This window comes from Equus przewalskii, chromosome 19 (assembly GCF_037783145.1).
Source record: "Equus przewalskii isolate Varuska chromosome 19, EquPr2, whole genome shotgun sequence".
In the NCBI taxonomy this organism is placed as follows: domain Eukaryota; kingdom Metazoa; phylum Chordata; class Mammalia; order Perissodactyla; family Equidae; genus Equus; species Equus przewalskii.
The window spans coordinates 62,115,146-62,135,989 of record NC_091849.1 but is presented as its reverse complement, the minus strand read 5'-3'; the positions used below and the strand labels follow the sequence as shown (position 1 = coordinate 62,135,989).

The 20,844-nt window shown below is 39.8% G+C and overlaps 1 protein-coding gene across 4 annotated transcripts in view; it reads right to left on the bottom strand.

The window, feature by feature from the left end:
- Positions 1 to 201: 201 nt before the first annotated feature.
- COL19A1 (collagen type XIX alpha 1 chain) overlaps positions 202 to 20,844 on the bottom strand; it is a 312,844-nt gene continuing 292,201 nt past the window's right edge. For all 4 annotated transcript variants that reach the window (XM_070584878.1, XM_070584877.1, XM_070584876.1 and 1 more), the window contains 3 exons: positions 13,950 to 14,078; positions 8,006 to 8,083; positions 202 to 7,846 (listed from right to left, as the gene is read on the bottom strand). In XM_070584878.1, the coding sequence (XP_070440979.1) occupies positions 7,719 to 7,846; positions 8,006 to 8,083; positions 13,950 to 14,078 (335 nt within the window). In that variant the 3' untranslated portion in view covers positions 202 to 7,718. The remainder of the gene's footprint in view (positions 7,847 to 8,005; positions 8,084 to 13,949; positions 14,079 to 20,844) is intronic.

Below are 20,844 nucleotides of genomic sequence, written 5' to 3'. Positions count from 1 at the left end.
TGCTTAAGGAGAAAGATCCCAACCTGGCCACACAGCTCAGTGCCATTTACACAGACTGAGAAGGATGCTCTTCCTTCACGTGCAGTACATCATTTTTCGAATTAGAGATATGTGTTCTAGCTACTTAAAATGATCTTTATATAAATGGCAAACTTTTGCAGGTACTGTGACGTATAACCAAATAAATGCAAAGAAACTGCCTTGTCTTTTCACCAAAGTGATTTTATTTTAACTGGTGTGACATAACCAAATACAACAAAAGGAAAACCAGATAACCAAATAAATACATTTCTCAGTTCTATAATATCATATTCATAAGAAAATTAAAAAAAATAAAATTTCAAAGAACAGTTAACTGTTTTACAAATGATATATAAAAGGCTGTACAACAAGCCCCATAGATACCATAAGCAATGTTGGAAACAACCACTTACAAATAGATTAATGCAAAACTACCACATTCCAAATGGTGGGAACAATCCACTATAAATTCAGTTAAGTGAAATAGTTTACAGAATCATTAAATACTTGACTGAGATATTGCAAAGAAAAGTGCCAGCAAATTCTCTCCATGAAAGAGAGTTGATAAATATTGAATAAGACCAAAATCGCTCTCTCTAGCAAAGTAGAAATCTCCAAAACCTCTCTGAGATGTTGTTAAAGTTGGATCCAGCGTCACCTACAGCACTTGCCGAACGAGGAGAGTGCGAGTAGTTACGGTTGGTTAGAAACTGGCTTGTTACTCAAGGGCAAATGGTTTCTGATTTATTCCTAGTTAGTGCTTCCTTGGCATTTTGAGATGATTTTCAGCCCAAGTGTCTGACAGGTTGGTTAAGAACTCAGGCGATCACCTCCCAGTCTGACCGAGCACATGCCGTCACGGGCATGGTCGGGATGACTGACATCTGTCCTGCACAAGGGTGTGAATGAGCAGTCCTACCTGTTATGTGACCGATGGATTTACAGACACTTTATCTTTCAAGCTGACTAAACGGATGTTGCTGTTCTTTAGCATCATGAGTCAGATCTGATTTATTTGCACCCGGACAGAAGCTTAGTATAAACCCTTGCTGTAGAAGATCACCTCTGATCGGATTATTTAGTTTTTTGGCTATTGCAGTGTCTCAACGTATAATATTTCTGAGTTTAAAAATAAACCGCTATTGCAGGAAGGCCACTAGAAACACATACAATCATACCAATATCAGGAAAGTTTCTATTAAACATTTCCTTGTGGCCCTGGAAAAATGAATGAAAAAGCAATACTAGGAAAAAAACCCTAGCAAACCAGTAATTTTGCTGTTTACAAATGGGCAATGGACATAAATGATTTTACATACCGTTTTTTTAAAAAGAATATTTATGATCAATAAATATAGATCAAGTCCTTTTTTTAATAGAGTGAAATAACTACTTTTCAGTTGTGTATTTAGTCTATTTTAGTGAGTTTCTGATCTAGGCTGTGGCAGTATTGAGTGCATATGGCTCAGTACCTGTTAGGTTAAAATTGGTTAACATAATGATGTATGACCATCAATAGAGGTGCTCAGATGCTCTTCAGTGATCAGCTAGAGGAAGTGTAACATTGCATAACATGCCAGATCTGGTTACCAAAGAGAGAGTGCTGACTGATAGTATTTTTAGTCTTAACAAACGGCAATCTACAACATGCCTTCACATCATGCCCTTGACTCCAAGTTTCTAAGAATAAGAGAGAAGACATGAGGGAAATTGGCTCCAAGAAACTCACTTTCTTTTTAAGATTTATTTGAATTTGTCTTTGACCTCCAAGTTGAAAATGTGTGTGTGAAAGACATAAGAATATTTCTTAGAGAGCCCCTATGTAATTTACTGTATCTATATTGTAAGGGGACCTGAAGATGAGAACAGTTAAGAACTATGTAAATCATTTCCCTAAGTCAACATATAAATCCACTGGCATATTCAGATGTAATTAATTTCTGTTAAGGAAACATGCCATATGTCTAAGTTCTTATTGCCTACTGTCTTATGACTAACGATGGAACAGCTTAGATTTATGAGAGAAGTTAACTGTGATATCTCTGATCTTGCCCAGGCCCCTCTACAGCAAGAAGTCTCAAATGATTTTAGTGAGATCACTCCGTGGGATAAAAGTCACAAAGGGCCACCTGTTCTCTGACTTTTGTTTCTTATAATTCTCATCCAAAACCATTAGACTGGGCTTTTTATGAGTTGCCAGGGAGATGGGTTATAAACCTAATTATTCTGAGCGAAGCATGGATTCGTGTAACAAACAAAAGTATAATTACCAGCACAGTATAAACACGAACCCTGCAACAGACTGGTCTACAGGTTTCTTGAGCCTCGGTGTGGCTCCTGCACAGCATGTGAGTAATTTTGGAGCATCCCGTGGTTGAGACCTAGCAGGATGGAACTGAAGCATGGAGCTTCAGCCACAAGAAGATACAGTGTTAATAACTGCACCTTCGAATTCCCTGGTTTAGAGTCAAATCCTTTATTGCTGGATAAGTGACACGCTCATTATGCGTAATGAACATATAGGAATCAAGACCTCAAGGCATTATAAATCCACGTGGGATTTAGAATAAAACTAGTGCCATTCCACTTAACATGAGTATGTTGTATTAATTGAATAGTTTGATGAGGTATGATAAAGAACAAACAAGATGGGGGAAAATGCACCCTGTTATTTTTAAAATAAATAGTTATAAAATATGCCATAAAACAATCTGAATTTAAATATATTAAGACTGTGAAAAACATTTATCCCTAAAATATACGTTAAATAACATAGCAAAATAAAAAGTTGCCATTAGCATCCTTACATTCGTAAGCTTGTGTGGTTAAATAACACACACCCCTCTGATAAACTTAAATCTTACTGAACTACCCCCTAAGTTTAGTGAAATCCCCTACTTTATTAGTATTCGCTTTTGACAAATTCTGGAAGCAAATAGCTAACTCCTTGAGCTGTACCACACATCTTTCACTATTGGATCTGAACATGAAATCTTTTCCATTTAGATTTTCTTAGACTTTGGTTTTACAAGCCTGCCTTATCTTTGAGGTGAATTTTTGCTGTTCTGGGCCTACTTGTCTGAATGAGTTTCCTCTGTGCTCATGAGGTTCAATTAATTTAACTAAACTGACCAGTTACGCTGGCATGATTTTGTTGAGTAAGATGTCTGTGTTATAGCGCCAGCTACCCCACACAATAGAACTGCAGATGTCTACATGTCCTGTTTCCCGAGACTCCCAGTGTTTATGCAAATTTAATGTAATTAATGCACCTTTACCTGCCAACTAATAAATGAAAACAGTTCACTGGGTAAGTCACTTTGAAGTACGCAGCATAAAAGATCAAACTCCTTTTCTGCATCGCTTCCCCTTAGAAGCCTGTGTAATCTCTGGGAGGAAATGGTACAGAAGTGGGTACACTCCTCAGCTGGAGTATTCGGAAGGAACCCTGGGGAACAGCAACAAGAATACTGAGTGTCTGAGAAGGCGGGCACGGAGAATGTGAAAAACAATTTAAGAACAAGGGCAATGAACGAATCTGCAAGACTTTTCTGAGAATTCATTGAAAAAACTTAAGCACGTAACTTCACCAGAAATTCTCAGTCTCAGGATATTATTACCAATGCCAGGAAAATTAAAATGGTATTTTGAAAAATAGCATTTCTTATCTTACTCTTGTAAATAGTGATATATTTCTAGAAAAATATAAATGTTATACAAATCTAACTGTATAATTTTAAGTACCATGGACAATATGGAGATTTAGACATTGTGTAGTTTTAAAAATGGTCTACTTCTTGTGATAAGCTAAATACCTTTTACTTATCTGTCAAGAGTCTCTATCCTCTCTAAAAGGGAGGATGACTACTTAGGTGTTTTCACAGTAATCAGTGAACTACGAGTGTAGTATGCAAACTAACATTACAAAGAGTAAATTTTCGAGTTAACTAGGTATATAAATCCACCAAAAAAATAAAATGGAAACAGCCAACAAATCAAGGGGTATTGTGCCTGCTTCATAAAGGTACTCAAAATGAGGAAAAACAGAAATTAACAAAAAATTAACAAAACATAAGTTAACAAGAAATTATTTACAAAAGTGAAAAAAAAAAAACTAAGTGCAAAGGTGAGGGTGTGATTTAGTTGTCCACTAACTGTTTCTAGCCTGGTGTTTCTCAAGTCAGCTCAGTTCTTCTGATTCAAACTGCTCTACACACCATCTTGTGGACAAGAGGAGGTATATCATAGTTCTCAACAGACGAGAAGGACCGAAGAAAAGCTGCATCTAACTGAACTCCTAAAACATATTCATAAAGAATTATTTTATAATCCAAATATCAAATGACATCTTTTGCAGACAAGATATCTTAAGATAATTACTGAAGTTCTATAATATAAGTGACTAAAATTTTAAAGTTTCAACAATGTCATGAAATATAGAAATAAGCATATAGGATTACTTTAAAGTCATTAACTAAATTACTTTGATTACAAGGTGAAAAATTTCAAAGGTTAAGACTCGCCGTGTTTCTGTTACGGTTAGGGAAAACTGGTTAATGTCTTCAGTAGGAAGGAACAAAGAACAAACTCATGAATTAGTCTTCCATTTGTCTTTAGATTCCAGAGGCCATAAATACTCATTGAGGTCATATCTTATTCTTTGCACAGAAAGAATTCTATCTGAAAGTGTTAGCTGATCTTGGTATAAAATGTTAGACTGGAATTCAAACGTATAGGGCAAACACAATTTTAATTATTAATTATCATCAGGGCCCCAAACTATTTTATATTTTAAACACTTATGTTGTCTGGAATCCAAACAAGAGATAATTCAGGAAATTTGATAATTATTCTCGCCTGCTGTGGACATCACTGACATATGTGTGAAACTAAACAAATGCTTCAGAACGGAATAAAATGGTACAAGAGGATTGGCACCACTGAGTAATTTAGGGGGAAATTTCCCACCCTATTTTGGGGCTTAATAATGCACTTTCTTTTTATTAAAGGAATTAGGCCACTGTCAAATCTCCACTTTATTTGGTGTTGTATTAGCTGTACCAGGCTCTCTTGTTGCTTTCTGTTGCATATCATGTGCACAGAGGTGAGGCAAGAACGAGCGGTAGAGGGCAAATTTCCCAGTAGGGTGAGGGGGCTCATTGAATGTGGACACAGCCCTGCTTCTCTAGTTCTGCCAAGGGTGGCTTTAGTCACATGTGTCAGCCATGAAAAGCGAGCTTGAATCAGTGTGACAGCTCTACTTTGTAATATGCATCACATAACATTATATTTCCCCTCTCTCCTTAAATCTCCTGAATGAGTCCTAATTCTTGAAACAGGAATAAACCAGTCCAGCATTAATGGAATTCAGAAAAAGAAAGGTTCCTAAATATACAATTTGTAAGAAAGGATGCATGACATAGTCTTTGGAATAAACGTGAACAGAATTTATAAAACAAGAGAGTGAACTGAGTCTTTTTATACATATGAAAGGATTAACCCAAAGAAAACAAAGAAAAATATGTTGATGATCATCAGCAAAAAAGTGCATAAAAACATTAAAATGGTAAAATAAATACTTCTGGATTAGCAAAGAGGCAAAAGGGTAAACAACCTACTAATTAATATGAAAAAATAATCTTTGAAAACATATAAAATGTTTTGTTTTATGACAAATTCAAGTAAATTAATGAGTAGCAGATGAATAGTAAGCTTTCAGAAAATTTAACAAATTAAAGTTTGACAAATTAAAAGCTCAAGATATACACATAGCACCAGATTTTAGATTTCTGTACATTTTTTTGGGATAAATTATCATTTCACTAAGAAAATGCATATGTATATTCCAATTGTGTAAGTCTAAAACACAGCACCATTGTAGGTATTGCACAGGAAAGACAATGAAGAAGAAAATCAATTTAAAGTTAAAAACACTTGAAATAAATAAAATAACCTTGGAAAACAAAATAAATAAACTTAGAATTGAAATATACAGCATAATTCCATACGAAACAACTAAAAGGTTGCATGTATGCACAGCCATATAGACAGTACCTGACCAGCAGTTCATTATCTAATAATGAAAACCAGTTCAAATTGTGGGTGCATTTGCAAAGAGCCCGCCGGAATCCAGGCGCGCTCCCTGCACCACTCCATTCACAGCTTTTTCCAAGGTCAGTGGGTTGCCTTTCTAAACTCATTTTTAATCAACAGATAGAAGCCAGCACCCTAGTCTGATTCAGCCAAATTGGAATCTGCACTGCTTCTTGAAGAGGTCTGGCCTCCCCATTTCTGTCATGGGAGGGCTCTGGGTGGCACGTTCTCAGCATCTGTGGGACCCGCTACTTAGATTTCAGCAACATCCTCACGCCCAACGTTCTAGAATGTCAGTTATTTTCAACCAACAGTTTCTCAAAATAATGTACAGCTAGGCAATAAAAATACCATGTAGTGATTTGGTTGGCCATCCCTGTATCTTCGTTCTCTGGTGGAGGACACTGCCTTCAGCGCCTGCTGTTTCCCTTGAAGTGGAGGTCATCTTGGGCCTGAGTGCTAGCTGCATCTTCCGTGCCATGGCTTCCTCTGCTGCCCTGTCCCTATGGCCACAGCTTCTGGAGAAACACTCTTCTCCGTAAGAGCCCTTGGGCTTCACCTTGTCCACATGCATCTGCTGACACCACACATTCATCTTTCAGAGCAGGAGGGTTTCTTTTCCAGTCGCTGCACATCCGTCCTGTGTTCTGATGACCAGCTCTTATCTTAGTTTGAGAGTGATGAGGTCAGAAGGTAACGGATACCAGGGCCCAAAGACCTCACGAGGCCATTTGAGCTTCAAAAGTACCACTCCCCTGGGTGCCTTCACCACCAAACACCTCTTAGGGAAAACAGCTCTGTTTCCCAATGAGAAGCTCAGCGAAGGGATCACAGCGCTGGGTTCTTCTTCCGGAACTCGTGTGCTGTCAGACTTCATGCTCCCTTTGCACACGGTTTGCGTTCGCACCAGCACTGATTGCTTTGAGTTGAGCTCCTTATGCAGAATTAACAAAATCATGTCAGGAGTTGGCTATGGTGGGTTTTGGGCTCCGTGATAAAGAGCCTCCTGGGTTTTTTCCAAAATAAATGTTATGAAGTGAAGCTTTTATTGCCTGTTTCTAAGTAGGATGGATCTAGGATGGTATGAGAATTCTTGAGCTATAAAAAAGTAGTCAGAAAACATTCCGCTGGTGCAACGCACTCTATCAAAAAACTTGATGAAATTTTTAGCAATGATAGTAAATTTAAACACCAAGAAAATTTCAATATGTCTGAAACTTTAAAATTAAGAAATCAAAGGCCAAATACAAGTTGATGAGACTACGAAATGTACGTCACCATGAGCCTACTAAATCACAAGTTGTAATTTCCTTCAGAAGAAGAACTAACAAGATTTGCTTGTGTACTTCATAGAAAACTCTGAACAAAAATCATAGTAATGGTGAAGCAAAATATATGGAATGAATTTGGGAAAAGTCTAAAAATGCTCATATTGCAATTACTATAGGATTAGGATTTCAATTGCTTTTAATGTCTGGCCTACACCAGAAAAAAACCCAAAAACCAAAAATCAACGCCCTCACATCATGAGGGGCTGACAGTATTAAGACAGCTCCAGCTCCAGTGGTCAGGAGATATGACAGGAATCGTCTTCCTCAGGTGTGTTATTTCCCACCTGTCCGCTGACGGGCATGAGACACGGGATAGAGGCAATCTTCTGGGTTACATCGTCCACTAGGTCCTGGGGGGCCCTGAGGCCCTGGGGCCCCTGGTGAGCCTGGCAAACCCGGAGCTAATGAAATAAAAGACCCCATCAGAAGGCAGATCACATATGGCTCTTCCTCCCTCACTCCAACCAACAACTGTGGCAACACCTAAGGGCCACAGGGGAGAAGGCCTGGTTCCTGCTTTTAGAGGCTTGCTCGTGTCATGAAGATAACATCACCATTACCTGAGGTCCCAGGAAGGCCCGGGCTCCCTGGAAGCCCAATGCCAGGTTCCCCTCTTTCTCCCTTCTGTCCTCGGTAGCCTAAGTGAGAGACACATAAAAAGAGAGACACAAAAGTAAGAGTGTTATACGGCAATGCACACATGCAAGAACTACGCTCTTAGCCTGTGACATTTCTGTAATTCCTGCTTAACATGAAGAGTATATCAGTTGTTTTGCATTAGCACATATTAAACTTACATATCAACCAGATCAGGTGCAATAGGCAATGAGGATCTTAGAAATATGCCACTACTATAAAAAGTTACAAGTTGAACTCTTGACAGGGACATTTTTGGCACTGAAAATGATACCTAAATAACTCAATCATTTATATCTTCTTTCAGATAGTTATGACAAGGTGTGCGAGCTCTCTTCCATGTGAATTCTAACTGGAGGGTGGGTACAGACTAAATATAAGAGGTATACTGAAAGAATTCTGCTTAACGTGAGCACAAGATAATATGACAACAAGAACCTGGACCTCAGTCCAAGAATTAAAGGGAATGAAAGGAACAGAAACTCATGATTTCAGTAAATGACAGTAGGTGTGTGAATATACGTGAATGCACCCATCTCAGGAGTCAGTCAAGGACAAATCCGGTCTTTGTTCAAATCACTGACTATAACAACTTTATATCCTCTCTAAGTAAAGTTAAAACAGCGACCCCATGTTTTAACATGGTGGTTTGTAACTCCAAAGGACCGGGAGCTTCAACAATGCTAGAAAGCAAGAGGAGACTGAGGGTCCTTCCAAACTCACTTCCCCAGTTTAAGATGCTTTAACCAAAATGAATTAGGTTTAAGATCTGTATCCACTTTAAGAAAAAATCATTCTCATTCTTGACTATGCTTGTTGTTGCCTGAGCCAGAGCAATTTGTGCCTCTGGGAGCCCTTATCCCTGCTTCAAGAAGCATAGAACACTTCCATCTGTGTTTTATATACTAGCACCCGTGTTAAGACTTCACTTGAAGAAAAGGTTCTGTGGCTGGAAGAGCTTCCCAGCGATGGTAAATAGAGCTTTAATTTCCAACTTTTTCACACTTAAATAGCAGCCTAATGATTGCTCCTAGTCCCGAATGAACAGAGCAGTCACACAGAATCATGCAGACACACAGCAAGGATAACTGGTAGGAGAGCATCTCAGTAGGAAGTGGTAGGTCCTGACTTAGTGGTGTCTTTTATGAAGCTGTGTTACTGCAGCAGAACAGGAGAGGAGGCGAAAGCTTAATACTCTCTCTGAACAGTACGTAAGACAAATTATTCCCCATTATTGTTGATAATTAGACATCAGTTCTGAGGTTACCATTCTCAGATTTGACTTGACCATACACTGTACACATTATTATCCAAATGACATTAGCAATGTAATCACCACACAGTTACTTCTTGGCTTTGGAGGTGTGACCTGACCATAAATGTGAAAACAGTGGGAAAAACAACATGCATTTGGGAAATATTTAGATGTGCACACTGGAAATACATCCAGGGGAATATTTTCACACATTTCTATCTGAAAACTATGTTACAGATATTCAGTACAATCCCACACCCCAGAGAGAACTGTGGCCTGGCCACGCGGAACAATACCCTAAGTGGATGCACATTCCAGTTTGCAATATTATGGGGATCCCTTTTATAGGAGTGGCTTTCACTTAACACAGGTTAACAACAAGGAAAAACGTTTGTACTGAGGGTCATTTGAAAGCACCCTTCCAAAGCCACTGTTTAAATCTTTCTGTAAAATAACATGTATTACGTGAGGTCTACTTGATAGTTCATCTAGCTTCCGTGGTTACGCAAAGATTGTAAAGTTGACCCTCAAGCTATCGCAGTGAGCGCTTAAGATCACAGGCTAAAAAATTAAGAAGGAAGAAAAATAACTAAAGATACATGAACTCTGATTAACAAGAGGTTTAACAAGACTAACACAATTCCCAGTGAAGAACATATTTGCTAAAACCTTCATATTTAAATTCAGCTCTCAGGTTTTAATATAACGCAAAAATATATTATTCCGCATGGATTTCAGTGCCTAGGTATCACAAAACAAGAAACAATAATTTGTATACCTGTATGGTAGGGTAACATTTAAACTTCTGTCAAATGCAGTAATTTATTTGTACAGATCTCTCAGTGCGTTGGGTTAATAACTACCTACTATTAGTAGATACAGCTGTTGAACTGCACAAGCACACGAGAACTTTCTCTCAAATTTCCTAATAAAGACCCCAGCTCATTTCCTAGGAAGGCCGCCATAAAGCCATAGGGTCTCATTTTATAATTGTTTCACAGAAAAACTCAGCCAGGAATGCTAACAAAGTCATGAACAGCTTTCCCATTTCCTAGGATTAAGCTTTTCATCCCTTTAGGGTAGGCCTCGTCTGAAGTTTGGAAAAGGCTGGAAGGCTGGTCTGGCAAGTTGTCGGGCTTCCCAGTTCCACCTGCTAATTGACAGCAGGGCCCTTCAGTCACTTTGACACACACACGCACCCCATTTCCTACGGTTCCTGCTGCTAACAAATTTGAAGGTCAAATCTACATCAGTCACACGAGCTACCCTATAGGCCACTGGCTTATGAATAACAGAAGGTTTCCTTCACTATAAACCAATGACAGCTAAACTTTAAAAGTTTAAAGGTAAGAACAACCATTCCCTATATTGTTCTTCCAAAACTGACAACGGCACCCTGAAGGGCTGCATGCTTTCTCCTAGGAACTCCACACCCACGTGGCGTGTGGGGTCCTTTCTGAAACGGATGGGGCTTTCAAAGGTGGTGTCCGTTCTTCAGGGTTTTCACCAGGGTGGAGAATCAGCTGTCTTTGGAAAAAGTTTAAACAAAGTTCTTTCTCGTGAAACTCGCCAAAGAGGCTAAGTCTGTTAGGAGAACGCGCCTCTCTTATTCCTACATGGGAACCCAGCTGGATCAGGCTCCTGAGGGTGCTCTGGTCCTGATGTGGCACATTCTCCCTCACCCCGCAGCACGAACACTCAGGCCAACACCGCAGACCCGTGGAGGGAAGGGGGCACCCCCAGCGAAGGGCCCCTTAGCACACGGTTGGGAGGCAATGGTCAGAGACCCAAAGGATGGTTAAAATTGAAACCTGTCTGGAAAGCCTTTTGAATTTAAAGAAGACATCAACAGTCACCTCTTTGGGGCATTTAGGAAAAATGCAAACGAGGTGACCCAACTCAGAATCATACTGGTCTCTTCTCGCTGCAAAGAGGTCAGGGTCCCCGAGATCTGGTGATCAGAATCTGGGCAGGCGCAGGGCTTCCCTTTCCGCCTGAACCATGTGCTTCCCATAGTCTCATGTCACCTTTCTCCTTGCTCTCTGCGTCTCCTGTTTCTCGGAACAAGCACAGGAAACTTGTGAGACCCTTTAAATTTTTGTCCTTCCCTAAAGATAGAAAGATAAGAAAGCACTTATTCTATAGCGCATCCTTATAACCAAACCACTTCATTTCAAATGAAAGTGGATATTTTTCCTGAAAAAAAGGTCTCAGAAATTTCAGAAGAGCCACGATCACGCAGAATCCATGCATGGGCCGCCACCCCGCGCCATGCTCCATGCTCGGCCTCTGTTTCCCTTCCCTGCTGTATCCTCACTTCAGCCTCCTCTCAGACTCAGTCACTGTGTCGTGGTGAGGACCAACAACCAACAGCAGCTGAGGTTTGCATGGTCACTCAGGTAAAAGTTTTATACGCGTTTCTTCTTTCCTTTTCGGAAAAACTTTTAAATCTAGCGAAGCAAAGCTTTGAAGTTACATGAGAACTTCATCTTCCGAGCTCTTCATGTCTACTTATCTTCCAGAGGAAAGCCCTTCCATCCTTTGTGAACTCCTGGGGAGGCACCAAAGACCACCCAGCAGACCCGCATTTTATTTTTTATAGTAAGATTTCTTCGTGCCTTTAGACAGGATTATCAGTACAGCATCACTACGGGCCAATATTCCTTAAAGACAAGTCCCATATTTCGCAAGTTTTATTTTTCTGCTGCATTTCTGGCATTTAACAAATACTGAAAAGGAGATATCCTGTGAAAGTTGAGGAGACACCTCACTGAGTTACAGGCAAGATATGTCTGTTGTCAGAGACCCTCTGGTGGGACGAAAGCTTCGTCAATTTTACTAAAAGTTGGTTTGAAAAAAGTTAGAAATTTTATAGGAAAGACTTTGAAATTCAAGAATTGCCTCCAAAAGTCCTAACAGCTTCTGCTTTCTACTTCCTACTTATAGAAGTAATTTATAAGATGTCCTCGCAGAGTAAGTGAAACCCATGAAATCCTGCGCAAAACGGAAAGGAAATTGAGAGGTGAACAGAAGCCTTGTTTCCAAAGCTTCAGGAACACTGTTGACTCCGCATTGCCTCTGATGGAGACCTTCCAGATGGCCTCCTGACCCGGGAAGCGAGCCCGGAGACAGGCGTTTGCAGGGACAGGTGACTCCAGGTCCAGAACCCTTTTCCTGGATACCCTGACTTTCCATTGCTCCTGTCCTCAGACTGCGGCTGGATGACGCTTCTGTCCAGGGTTTCTCCTCTTGGTGTTAAGAGTCCTGGGTCTTCTCGTGGCTGGAGGCCTCGCGTCTTCAGTTGGGCTTTCCCGCTCTTCGTGCAGGCTCATGGACTCTGATCCCAGAACAGAGCCGACTAGTGAAAGACGATGACTAACCACCCTCTACACAACCGAGTACAAGCAGAAGGCCAACCCGATTCTACGCCTTTTCTTCCTCCTATCTGCCAAACCTCTGTGATCTCCAGGGAAGGGAGAATAAATTGCTGTTTAGGTGAACAGAGAGATCTGCCCGTTGTTGTTCTACCCTCTGCTCACTAACCACAAGCATTGTCCGTCTCCGTCGCAAGTTAGGACCCTGACAGACCCTGTGACTGGGGACAGTTGTTGCTCTTCAGGTGAGGGAGGGCGCAGAGGTCACTTTGGGGCACTTCCAATGGCAAACGAGGCTTGAGGTTACAGAGAAGCTGTAGGAAGGAAAGTGCAGTTGGGAGAGAAAATTCATTCTCTGCATGTATGGCATTTTGGACTATATTCCTGTGTAATTTTGGTGTTAACTTTCTCTTTTTCTCGTCTATACAAGCTTTTGATTATTTCAAGGAGGGCCCTTGAGTTCTTCTGTGGTAACACATGAAAAGCAGTTTCCCTGGTCTTACCTTTCACGTATGTGCTCACTGGATTTACTGTTTCCTTGTGGGAATTGTGAACCTTCCAAACCAGGGTCTCCTTGGCCCCGTTGCTGACTGCTAGGCATATTCCTAGAGAATGGCCTTGCCAGCTTATTTCCTCAAGCTATACTAAGATCACGTCTCTTGTCAAGCTGACATCAGTAGAACAACATTTTTGGTAATTTAAGTAAAGTCTTGCTTTAAAAGTTTTAGAAACATTTGAGAAATACTCAAAAATTAAAAAATTACCATCCACAAGCTCCGTTTGAAGGAGAAAGATTCTAAAATTTCTAAAAAATATATTTTGGGCTCATATCACTACTTACAGTAATGTCTCAAGACTTTTTCCTCAGTTTCTTTAAGATGCTAAGATGGTGATTCTTGTTCTACTTACATCAATAGGGAGGCATAAACAACTCTGGGATTCCCAGATAATAGTGATATATAAGCACATATTATTGCTGTCATTACTGTAACAAATATTATTATTAAAATACATTTAGATTAGTAGATAATTATCAGCTTTAAATTTGAAAGGGTAATAGTTAAAAACCTGCTTCTAGAATGTCAAATATTAACGAGATATTCTATAACAAATCATTTTATGTATACGTATATATACTTATATACATATTTATTTATTTCTTGCCTTACCTAGGATTAGCAGGTTATAAATACTGAGCGTTAAAGAACTGGTAAACAAATACTATACTTGAAGACTTACCTTGGGGTCCGGGGTCTCCTGGTGGCCCAGGTAACCCATCCTTTCCTGGTGGCCCAGGTCTCCCATGAGCCTGAGCGGCCAACATTGCTGCGGGTAGCTTGAGCTGGGACAGGAACACAGCCATCCTCTCTTCATTGATGAAAGAGAACACAAAATATCATGTTATGGAAATACTTTTTTGTCAAAAATTTCCAAATATTTTTTACCTGAAATCCAACAAAAAAGCTATTTGGTTTTCAATTTAAGCACATCTAATTTACCAACTGGTCTAAATGCTGAGAGAGTTTTCTTGATTGGTCAAATAAAATGGGTCACACAGAGTTATATGAACACAGATGCAGACCAGCCCTATTGATCACAGGGTCTGAGAATTTTCAGCACCTCAGAGATGCAGCCGACCTAGTGGACAGAGCAATACCCTAGAAGCATATGAACCCCTGGTGATAACATGTGGAGAGGATTTACATTCACAGTAAAAAATGGTTTCAATAAGAAATTTAAGCCACTTTCTAGCAATGTTGTGAATGGTGGTGTGGTGATTTAAAATATGTTCACAAATTCTCTGACACTTCCTTCCAAATGGAATTAAGTGGAGCCTAAATTCTTTTTTTTTAAAAATAAAGATTGGCCCTGAGCTAACATCTGTTGCCAATCTTCTTTTTTTTCTTCTTCTTCTTCTCCTCAAAGCCCCCAGTACATAGTTGTATATTCTGGTTTTAGGTCCTTCTGGCCCTGCTATGTGGGATGCCACCTCAGCATGGCCTGATAGCAGTGCCATGTCTGTGCCCAGGATCTGAACCAATGAAATCCTGGGCTGCCAAAGCAGAGCGTGCAAACTTAACCACTTAGCCACGGGGCTGGCCCCCAAAATCCCCTATTCTTGAGTGTGGCTGGACTTACTTTTCATTTCTAACGAATAGAAAAAAATCAGAATTGACAGTGTGCAACTAGGGAGACTAAGTCGTAAAAGGCATCATGGGTTCCTGGCTGCCCTCTCTCTTAGACTGCTCATTCTGGAGGAAGCCAGCTGCCAGTAGTGCAGACACTCAAGTAGTCCAATGGAGAGACCCACACGGGGACGCACCGAAGCCACCTGCCACAGCCATGTGAGTGAACCTGGAAGCGCACTTCCAGCCCCAGTCGAGCCTTCAGATGACTCCAGCTCTGGCTGTCATCCTGGCTGCAGCCTCCCTAAAGACCTTGAGCCAGAACCACACAACTAAGCGACAAGTCCCTGACCCGCAGAAAGTGTGAGATAACAAACGTGGTCGTTTTAAGCCACTGGAGTTTTGAGGGACTTTCGTATGCAGCAACAGATTACTCATACAGCACGTGACCCTTCACATCCTTGAACAAAACTGCATTATTAATAGAGAGGTTTACTTGTCGAAAAGATGGTCATTGGTTTCATATCCATTATGATTTCACTGTTTAATTTCAATACTGGGCAAATATTGTCCTTCGTCAACAACTCATTTTTGCTTTTTAAAGAAAATGTCTTATTATACACCCTCAATAGTATTTATGTTTTTCTGGTTCGATTTTCAGTTAGTCTGTCCCAGTTTTCAGCCAAGGTTTTAGTAGGAAGAATGTCTAATTTGACCAAAGAAAAAATTCAGCATTGGTGCGGGTGGGCATGCCCTCACTGAGTTCCAGTTGTAGACAGAGAGAACACAACAAAAAGTTTCTCTACATTTCCGTGGACCTGAAGAAAACGCTGAAACTAAGAATACATAAGTTACGGGCAGTTGATAAATTATCCAGGACATCTAAAAATGTCAAAAAAATTTTTTGTAAGTGTTGAGTGATGTGACCTTTATGAATTGAATACTTCCCAAATAAGCAATGCTGCCTTCTCAAGGAACATAGCATTGTCACTTGCCCTTTTCTTCATCCCCCAAACTGCCTGGAGCCCAGCACTCTCTGTCTGGGACCTAAAGAAAGAGTCTGGGAGGGAACAGAGGACTGTTTAAGAGGCCTCCTCAAGGTGAGCTCGGTCGTCAGGCCATGAGAATATCTTCATAGGTGGCATGCAACTATTAATACCTAGAGACTTATTACTAAGTCAACAATGCTTTTGGACAAAAGTGAGTAGACATTATAGAACATTGGTGTATTAACAACTCATGAAATTTAAAGGATCTGGAAAATGAGGAGTTCAAGGAAATGTAAATATGAAAATATAAATAAGAATTTTCATGGGGCTGGCCCTGTGGCCGAGCGGTTAAGTTCGTGTGCTCTGCTTCAGCGGCCCAGGGTTTTGCTGGTTTGGATCCTGGGCGTGGACACGGCACCGCTCATCAGGCCACGCTTCCGTGGTGGGAGTTGGGGAGAAAAAGCAAAAAGAAAAAAAGATTGGCAACAGTTGTTAGCTCAGGAGTCAATCTTAAAAAAAAAGAATTTTCACTCAAATAAATTCCTAAACAAGACATATTATTAACTAAGTTAAATATTCTCTGTAAGTGCCCTACGTTGGGCATTTTATCCTTTCTGCATTAAAGTGCTCTTGTTCAGGAATCATGAAGAGAGCCTGAAAGAGATGATCATTTCAATAAGAACTAGTATCCACGTCTTATAAGCCCCATATACTGTAAAGATTATCTGCTAGTAAGCTTTATTTTATGACTAGAAATCTGTATATAATATAACTGTAAGACATTCCTTCTCAGAATTCCTTTTTTGAATAATCATTCCAGGATTACACACATTATTATAGAATTCTTGGTTATTAATTCCATATAGGCCGTGGTTCAGTTAAATTTTACCTCAAAAGCATGTTCAATATTTTACCACTCTGTGGAATTAATTTTGGTTAAGTCATTAATGCAAATTCACCTAAAGTCTGTTATAAATATGCTATACCATGGATTTTTTTATTTAAACGTGCATGGTGTTTATATTTTGTATATCTCACATTTAACAAATCTAATAACTAGATATATATAACACATAACTAGATTTAAAATAGAAAACTCGAAGAAGCCATCTCCTTTCCATGACAAAAAAAATTAACCACACTGTTTCATTTTTCTTCTTTTCCCATATTTTTCTTCAAAAAGCAAATTCAAATAATTTCATCTGTAAAACTAACAATTTTTCAAGGATACATTCAGTGTGTAATAAGAAATAAATCTTAAATTTGAAAAATTCAGCATAGGTTTGGTGCAGACAAGTCTTTCAGAAAATGTTCTTACTCATTAAATTAGTGTTTATTTTGCAAGTAAGGACCAAAGGAGACAACATTCTAGAAACTATAGCTCAGTTAGAAAAGACAGAGGCCCAATCGTAAAGACCATATTAAGAATTGCTTCAATTTTCTCCAGTCTTTCCACTCACTTTAGTTCATTTAGTTGAACTGTAAAGGCACATTTCACTTAAACGGATATGTATGTTTTACAAATTTCTGATAAAGAGCAAATTACTCCCGAGCGAAATTCTATTTTTCAATGAGCTTTCAATAAAAAATTTGTTTAAAAAAATGTAGTCCATACACTGCTTAAGTAAGTAAAATAAATTTTTTTCAAATGGAATTATTAAGGGAAAAGCCCCAATAAACGTGGAGTATTAGCTGTAGTTGTCACAAGAGTGATCGCCCTCCACTCACCCTCTCAAATCACAAAGCAAGCAGACTGAAAACATTCCAACATCCACAGGGCCAGGATCTCCGGCTGCAGACTGATTGACAGTCATGGTGGGAGACCAATGGGGATCTTATGAATCATCGCTAAGAGTGATAGTAAATCACTGCCCTTCCAGTAAAACTTACTACCTGACTGTCCACCTGCCACATGTTTGGTTGATGTTAATACATTTGTTTCCAGTAACAATAGATAAAATAAATTTGCAATTAATGTATAGTTACAATTTTGCAAATCATCACACTGAATGTAGATATAACACCTTTATTACATTAAATTATAAACTGGGTTTTTTATGAACAAATATGAACTTCAGTGATCACAGTTTGAAACTTTGCATACTATTTGTGGCTTTGCACTTAAAAGAGAAATATATATTTCAGTACAATTTTCCTTAATTTGAGACATATCTCTTCAAATACCTTTAATGTCTAAATGCAAATATTCACAGTACTGATTTTTCCTCTTTAATATATGGATTGAATTTACAGGTGATTTGCTTGGGTGATTTTTAATATTTTGAGTAAAAATAGAATATTCTTTTAAATAATTACATCTAGCTGTACATTATCTAGCTTCAAGATACACTCAGAAATAGTCATTTAGCATAAGGGTAATTACTTCTTCTGAACCCTGCTCTAATGGTCTGTAATTTAAAATAAAATGTTTCTGAGCCTCTAAATGATTTGTAAAGACCTGTATTCTTAATTGCCTTTCCTCTATTTTTAGGGATCTTTGGTCAATTAAACTGTTTTTGGCTATGCTTTCGAATGAGGCAGGAAATTGAAGAGTTCGATAGGAGCTTGCATAACCAAACACACACGTTCCGCCTGCCAAGGCAAACCCACAGCAGTCATTCTGACAAATAAGACCAACGGCTTGCCTTCTTTGGAGAATGGGCTCGTTAATATAATGCAGACATTAATATTAAAGTGATGAAAAACTATATCACACAGAGAAGGAAGGGACATTCAGATGTCATCTGGCCCATGTCCACCTTCTATTTCACAGATAGAATTTGTAAATATTTTCAAAGAGAGAAATTCATCTTTTTCTCCTAATGCCCATTCAAAGGCGTAATTGCCCTTTTTCTTGGTACAGCTTCAACTTATTTTCTTTTGTTAGCCCATTATGGAAACAGAGTCAGTAATGAGTGCTTCCTTTGGGAAATCAGTCATATATTTGATAGTATTGTTACCTCAGCCTTCAGGTTAAATAACCTTTACTCACAGGTTTGGTAATTTGTTTTGTAAATCACTTTTTGGTTCCAGTATTCCAGGACTTTTCAAACCTCTATTAAATATGGAAGCCAAAATTAGATACAGTTCTCTCCCAAGGGGCAAAAATATAAGAATAATTTCCTTTTGTATCTTAATTACTTTCTAGTTCATTTTAACCGTCAACTCAACAGAATCATTTGGTGGATTCATATTCCTTTTGCGGTAATCGTGGCCCAAAGGTTCTTACTGCTCCCTTTATCTCTGGCTCAACCCTCTGCCAGCTTTGTAAGCATGTTGTTTTGAAATGTTATTGTGGGTACAGATGGTGGATTGAACACACGCGTGTGCTCTGACTCCCTCCTGAATCCGTGTAACACAACAGTAAGATAGCTTTAAAGGCATAACACCACAAGAATGGGCAGAATATGAAAGGAGGAAACAGAACACAGTTTGGGAGGCTGAGAACCAGATAGCCGAGCGACAGGTGACGTAACAGACTCAGGAAAGCCAACCCTACGCTAGAAGAGAAACAACCTGGTCCAAACCACAACATCCTGCAAAGTCTCAGAATTGCAGTACAAGTTACACTGGAAGTGGAGATGGAGGGGGGACCTGAAGTGAGAATTGGTTGAAAAAGTCATCTCGGGAATCCCTGTCTCTGTTCTATACAGCTAGCAGTGGCCCCACGCAAGCCCAGCGAAGCCTGCAGGTTTATTAGCTGAGAAGCGTAATTAGATCGTCTCTGCACTGGGGGCCCCGGACTCCACTGAGTCTCAGGCTTCCCTCTGAAAACAAGGAGAATAAACAAGCATTTACACGCTCGGAGCTGAGGCCAGGCCCTAGTCTCCTACTTCGCTCCCCAAATGCTGGCAGCCAGGCAGGAAATGGAAGTGTTTCCTCTGGGGAAATCTGGCCAAAATAAGAGGAAAGACTTAAAGACACTGAAACTGAGGGTCTTTCAAGTAAAAAGCACAGCTAGACCACCCGACAGTGAAGCTTACAGTTGGCAAGCCCCACCATTCACTCACAACCGCCCATCAGTTTTTAGCACCCACTCTTTTGTATCAGCAGACAGCCAAGGATTGTTGGCCCTGAGGAAATCCTATAAGTTGAACGACAGACCAAAACAAAGAAGCAGAACCAAGCAAACTGGAAGAAATGGAGACTGCACTGTGGAAAATATTTTGAAAAATTATATTTCTATCTTCAATACGTGTATTTATCAGATGATGTGTATATATACAAATATGTATACACATATATAAATATAAAGTAATATCTTAGTTGTAAAGATCCAAGTGAAAATATTGCAACCTTTAAACCAGAGAACAGGATGATACATATTCACACATGTTCACACACATGTCTATGAAACACATGTAGGAAAAATGGAGAAAACATAGGTAGAGGGGCTTTCCCAAACATTAGAAATCTGGAGGCAGAAATATTCTTCAGGGACACTTAGCCCTAACCTTCCTTCTCTCCCACAATTGCAGGTTTGGTCTTGTTGGTTCCAAGTTTGTCTCAAGAACTGAGAGAGCCGGATGTGTGTCCACATTCCTGCACAGGTTGGTAAATTCCTCCTGCACGGTGATGTAATGCCGAGCATAGGAGGGTGATGTTATAGCAAGAATGAAGCTTCTCAGATCTGGCAAGATCCTAACTTGTGTGGGCAGCATCACTGGCAGCTGCAAAGCCCTCACAAAGCCAAAAGAAGCCAAGCTGAGACACATGGCATCTGTCCCCACTCTGTGTGGCCACCTTGCTTGCAAAAGGATTTGACCTGTTGGCCAATCAAATTAGGAATTTAATCTAACTTTAGATTGGGTGTATGCTTGTGCATTGCAATCCACCAGAAGCCCAGACTTGTGGTTGGTGGGAAAACACCTTCCTCACCATGGCTAGGTTTGGGATGGGGCATCAGGATGCTGACGGAGGGCTTGGGTGGCCTGGGGAATAGCCTCTGTGGGAGGTGCTGTATCAGTGGGGTCACCTGGGAATCCCCAAAGGGAGTTGGAAAGCTCCAGGAGGAGAGCC